The sequence below is a fragment of the Littorina saxatilis genome, linkage group LG10, assembly GCF_037325665.1.
Source record: "Littorina saxatilis isolate snail1 linkage group LG10, US_GU_Lsax_2.0, whole genome shotgun sequence".
Taxonomy (NCBI): domain Eukaryota; kingdom Metazoa; phylum Mollusca; class Gastropoda; order Littorinimorpha; family Littorinidae; genus Littorina; species Littorina saxatilis.
In genome coordinates, this window is record NC_090254.1 from 1,779,866 (window position 1) to 1,785,865 (window position 6,000).

General features: G+C 45.8%; 1 protein-coding gene across 9 annotated transcripts in view; it reads right to left on the reverse strand.

Moving 5' to 3' along the window:
• LOC138977932 (serine-rich adhesin for platelets-like) overlaps nt 1-6,000 on the reverse strand; it is a 166,630-nt gene that overhangs the window by 17,770 nt on the left and 142,860 nt on the right. For all 9 annotated transcript variants that reach the window (XM_070350539.1, XM_070350536.1, XM_070350535.1 and 6 more), the window contains one exon: nt 5,550-5,882. In XM_070350539.1, the coding sequence (XP_070206640.1) occupies nt 5,550-5,882 (333 nt within the window). The remainder of the gene's footprint in view (nt 1-5,549; nt 5,883-6,000) is intronic.

Consider the following 6,000-nt stretch of genomic DNA (forward strand, 5'->3'; position numbering starts at 1 on the left):
CCCAGTGAAATTGAATATCAGCTAACGTCCTGCGGCGGAACACAAGCGATGAGTGGTCGTCAGCTCCGGAACATCACTGTCCAGTCCACTGACGGAAGGTCCTTGACCTTGCCCCACGTACTTGAATGCGACACCATTCCAAGCGATCGATCAGAAATCCCTTCTTCTGAAGTGGCCCAACATCATGGCCATCTCAATCGCATAAGGAAAAGAATCCCTCCTCTCGACAAAGAAATCCCCATCGCACTGCTGATTGGACGGGACCTCCCTGAAGCCCACCACGTGCTGGAGCAAATTGTTGGCCCACCGAAATCGCCATTTGCACAGCGACTGCCTCTTGGCTGGGTAATCATCGGGGATGTGTGCCTCAACAAAGTCCACAAACCATCGACCATCAGAGTTGCCAAGACGAGCGTCATTGATGGAAGAAGGACCATTTTTGAACCTTGCCCGTTCAACTTGAAGGTCGACGTCGCCAAAGATGTCGGAGCTGAAGTTTTCCAGCGAACGCCAGAAGATGACAAGGTTGGGCTGTCCGTGGAGGACAAAGCATTTTTGGCTCTCATGGATGAGAAATTCAAGCAAAATGAAGAAAGGCGTTGGTCGGCTCCTCTTCCCCTGAGATCGGAAAAACCAATCCCCACCTGCAATCGGTCCCAAGCTGTCAGTCGTGCCAAGGCCTTGGAGGCATCACTGAAGAAGAACCCCGTAAAAAGAGAACACTTCTTCCAGTTTATGGAGAAGATCCTGAAGAGTGGCTCCGCTGAAGAGGTCCCCCAGGGTAAAGCTGGACACTGCTGGTACCTTCCACTTTTCGGAGTGTACCACCCCAAAAAACCTGACAAACTCCGCGGTGTATTTGACTCGTCAGCGACCTTCGAAGGCGTCTCTCTGAACTCGCTGCTGCTGTCTGGGCCAGACTTGACAAACAGCCTCCTTGGCATTCTGCTGAGGTTCCGCAGAGATGCAGTGGCAATAGCTGGGGACATAGAACAGATGTTCTACCAGTTTTTCGTTGACCAAGAACACAGAGATCTCCTACGCTTCTTTTGGTACCGAGGCAACAACTTTGACGCACCCCTCGTGGAACACAGGATGTGTGTCCATGTCTTTGGCAACAGTCCATCTCCAGCGGTTGCTACCTACGGCCTCCGGAAGAGCATTGCCCACAGTGCGCCAGATGTGAAGAAGTTCGTCGAGCGGGACTTCTATGTTGACGACGGGATCACCTCCGTTCCTGAAGTCGACCAAGCTGTCCACCTCATGCAGCGCACGCAAAGAGAGCTTCAAAAAACCGGCGGGATCAATCTCCACAAGGTTGTTTCAAATAGCAGGAGTGTTTTGGCAGCCTTTCCCAGAGAAGAACTGTCCACGGAGCTGCAAAACCTCCAGCCTACTGACCCCTTACCAACTCATGGATGTTTGGGTTTGAGCTGGAACTTGGAAAGAGATACATTTGACATTTCCCCCCAGGTTTCCAATGGAGATTTTTCTCGAAGAGGGGTCTTATCCACCGTCAACGGGATTTATGACCCTCTTGGTTTCCTCGCTCCAGCAACCATCAGTGGCAAGATTTTCCTGCGAGAGGTGTCTCCAGATGGCAAGGCCTGGGACAAACCCATCCCGGACAACTTCCGCCACCGTTGGGAGCTGTGGAAACAGTCCCTCCAAGACATCAAAGGGCTCGAAACACCTCGCATGTTTCTTCCAACATCCCTTACCCAGTCACCCGATGCTAAATACCACGTCTTCTGCGATGCTTCAGAGAAGGCTATCTCTTCGGTGGCCTACGTTCAGGTGCCCCATGAACAAGGCTTTCACCTTGGGTTTGTGATGGGAAAAGCCAAACTTGCCCCATTTAGCGGCCACACCATCCCTCGCCTGGAGCTCTGCAGTGCGGTTCTTGCCACAGAGATATGGCAGTTGATTGAACAAGAGCTTGATTTGAGTTCGCCCACTGTGACTTTCTACACTGACAGCAACGTCGTGCTCGGTTACATCAAGAATGAGAAGAGACGTTTCTTCACATACGTCACTAACAGAGTAGAGAGGATCAGGCGATTGACATCCCCAGACCAGTGGCATCATGTGCCCACCAACCTCAACCCTGCCGACGCAGCAACAAGGAGTTCACCGGAGAGCCTGTGTCAGAAACTGCAGGTCTGGCTTGGCGGCCCTAGTGAGTTCCTACAAAATAGACCCACACCCGTCGATCTACAAACCTTCCCAACTGCCCGTGACAATCTTGTTCGGTCGGTTGAGATCCGAGTGATCAAAGACAATCAGGCCAAACTCTACGTCAGGCCTATCACAGAACTGATTCCTCTCTAGTAGGCCTACACCGATGACTGACTCGGTTGTGAACCACAGACTGAGAACAGACAGTTACCGTCGCTACACATTTTTTGTTTGCTTGCCTACCTATTTTTGAGTGCAGGACCTTTTCCTTTATTTTACTACTGATTTCCTTTCCTGTCTTAATAGTGATATCGAGTAGATATCAGGCGGGGAGTGTTCTGTCTCCGACAGTATTTTTAATCTTCTTTTAATTTCGTTTCGTTTATTCCAGTTGAAAGAATATGTACTTCTAGAAGTATAAGGGAGATCATTGTGCTTTGTAAATTTTTACTTAGTAGTTTCCCCTGAATCTGTCCTTGCCGGGACGGTTTCTCTCTTCCTCTCTTTAAAGAGGTCTGGTGGCCCACGAAGTGTGAGTAATTTTCATTTCTTTTAATAAAGGATCCGACTCTATTATGATTTACATTGTTTTTGAGGTTGTAATCATTTGTGTGATCGCTCTTGACACACATTTTTTGGTAGAGAAAGATTTGCAGTCTTCCACGTGGTTGTCGAGCTATTCCGCCATTTTTTCCTTGTTGTAGATCTGGTTTACTTTTCTGAATTTGTGATTTTGTTCATTTGAGAGTGTTGTTAGTGTTGTTGTAGGAATTATAGTAGAAGTAAGAAGCGTGCCGACTTCGGTCGATGTAGTATTTTGTTGGTTTTAAGTTATGGTAAAAGAAAACGACTCGGAACGAAGGCCCCAGTGCTCCATTTGTGTAATTGGATAATTCGATTTTTTGTGTACGCCATTTGCCACCAAGCGTTGGTTTTTCGGTCGCGACTGCGGTGGTTTAGAGGTTGCGATTTTGTGTCTTGATTCTTTTCATATTAGTTTGTACTTTTTCTTATGGTTTCTTTTGTTTATATATGTTTCAGTTTTTTACCGTCTTCACTTCACTTTACTTTACAATAAAGAATCTTGGTAAAACTATCTGGGGCGTGAGCGCAAGAATCCGCGAGCCAGAATATCCGTCTGTCTTTATGTGTTGTATAAAGGACAGGTTGGAAGAATAGGCTTTGCCTAAAACCTTTATCCTTTTGTAATAAAGTTCTGAGTCTGAGTCTCTCTCACTCACTCACTCTCACTCACTCTCTCTCTCTCTCTCTCTCTCTCTCTCTCTCTCTCTCTCTCTCTCTCTCTCTCACAAGGACAGATTGTAAGAAAAGGCCCAGCATTTAATCTTTATCCTTGTAAAATAAAGTTCAGTCTCTCTCTCTCTCTCTCTCTCTCTCTCTCTCTCTCTCTCTCTCTCTCTCTCTCTCTCTCTCTCTCTCAGCGCGAAAGCGCAAGGGAGATAACCAAGACTTATAGCCCCTAAAGAACAATCAGGGGCAGTAAGAGCGATTGGCTTCCCTTCAGCGGGGAAGCTTAGAACTGACGAGTACTCTCCCTTCAATCATAGTGCCCATGTCATGCAGATAAACTGTTCATTTGAACATTTCACGAAATCAGTTCTGGCCGATTTCTGTTACTAAATGAAAATAATATATATTTAAAAGTAGCAAGCAAATAAGACAATGGATATGTAGTAAGCATTATTCCTTATTTCGACTATGATGAATCAGCCATCTGTGTTTAGTTTCGAGATGCAGCATAACAGTATTACTGACCCATAAAACGGAAGAAGTAATGGGTGGGGGTGGGGATCGTGGGGGGGGGGGGTTTGTTAATTGGAGTAACCAAACCAAAATTAAAGAAATAAAATGTACCAACAATAAATTTTTCAAGTAACCTCGCGAGCAAAATGTTTCCTTCAAGCAATCCATCTTTCCTGATAATTAGTTGCTTGAGAACACGAAGAGAGAACAAAAATGACAAAGTGAAGTGATGAAAAATTGTGGAAAAGAAACAATAGTAACAACCCGGGGATGCTGTAATGAACGATAAGGACATATACAAAGGACACACAGGTAAATCATTATAATTCAAACACGCCAAGACTAAAAATCAATCGTCAGTTCTCCTGTCACCCATTCTTTGCTAATCGGTTTAGTAAAACGACAAATGGTTGAGAGAACAAAATCAAGCTCCACATATACATGTCAAAGATTAGTTCCAAATAACAAAAAAAGACCAATCTTGTTATTTCCAACAAGTAATTGAAATATAAACTGTAAATACAGTTCCAAATAACAAAAAATACTAAAACTTGTTATTTCCAACAAGTAATTGAAATATAAAGTGTAAAGTTGAATCACCGGACATAGCACAGTGAACGGGGTCTGGCAAACTGAATCTCCGTCGTCGTCGCCACCACTTCCACCTACACGCACCTTGTAGGACAGTGCGGGACAAATACACATCTTGTAGGACAGTGCGGGACAAATACACATCTTGTAGGACAGTGCGGGACAAATACACATCTTGTAGGACAGTGCGGGACAAATACACATCTTGTAGGACAGTGCGGGACAAATACACATCTTGTAGGACAGTGCGGGACAAATACACATCTTGTAGGACAGTGCGGGACAAATACACATCTTGTAGGACAGTGCGGGACAAATACACATCTTGTAGGACAGTGCGGGACAAATACACATCTTGTAGGACAGTGCGGGACAAATACACATCTTGTAGGACAGTGCGGGACAAATACACATCTTGTAGGACAGTGCGGGACAAATACACATCTTGTAGGACAGTGCGGGACAGATACACATCTTGTAGGACAGTGCGGGACAAATACACATCTTGTAGGACAGTGCGGGACAAATACACATCTTGTAGGACAGTGCGGGACAAATACACATCTTGTAGGACAGTGCGGGACAAATACACATCTTGTACACACAGCGTACACCTGTCTCTTTTGTCGAAGACCTCTTGCTTTATGTTTTTGTAACTTTTTAAAACGTACCAATGTTCGGAGCCAAACGTTTTATCGTCATGGTAATAAAACATTAGAGTCATTATCCTCTCACCTCAGACAAAATCTTTGCTTCTAAAATGATAATATATATATATAAATATATGTATATATTCCCAGAACTGTTTTTCTTAATAATCACCCACTCTTCTCATCTTATCAGTAAGTATACTCTCCTTTTCCTCTTACAAAACCCAACCCACATATTTAAGATAAACTTTCCACGCGTTCAGGAAAACACACCCCACAATCAATAAGAGTGTTCACACACAGATACAATCCAAGACGGCAAGAGAAAGGCAAAGTTGACATGCACGGTGAGTGTTAAGACCTCACCTTGGTGTTTGACGTTGACGGGTATGGGCGGGGGAGGGGTGGAGGGGAGCGGAGGGGGGTCTGACGAGGAGGGGGACGATAAGGAGTGACGAAAGCTGTCCTCGAACACCGGTGACGTCGTCTCTGATGACGGAGAGACGGCCGGAAGTCCGATGCTTGATGACGAAATGGAGGACTCCTCCTGGATGCCGTCACGCAGGCTGAAGTCGCCCTCTGTCGGGGAGCTCAGGCTGTTGGTTTTCCGCTTGGAGTTGGACGTGGATTTCTTGCCCAGGTTCTCGAAGAACTGTGTCGCGCGGTAAGCAAACGATCCCATACGCATCACTTTGTTGGCTGAAACAGAAATCAGCACTCTTGACTCCCGTATCCAACAGGCCCTCATGACTCCTGTATCCAACAGGCCCTCATGACTCCCGTATCCAACAGGCCCTCATGACTCTCGTATCCAACT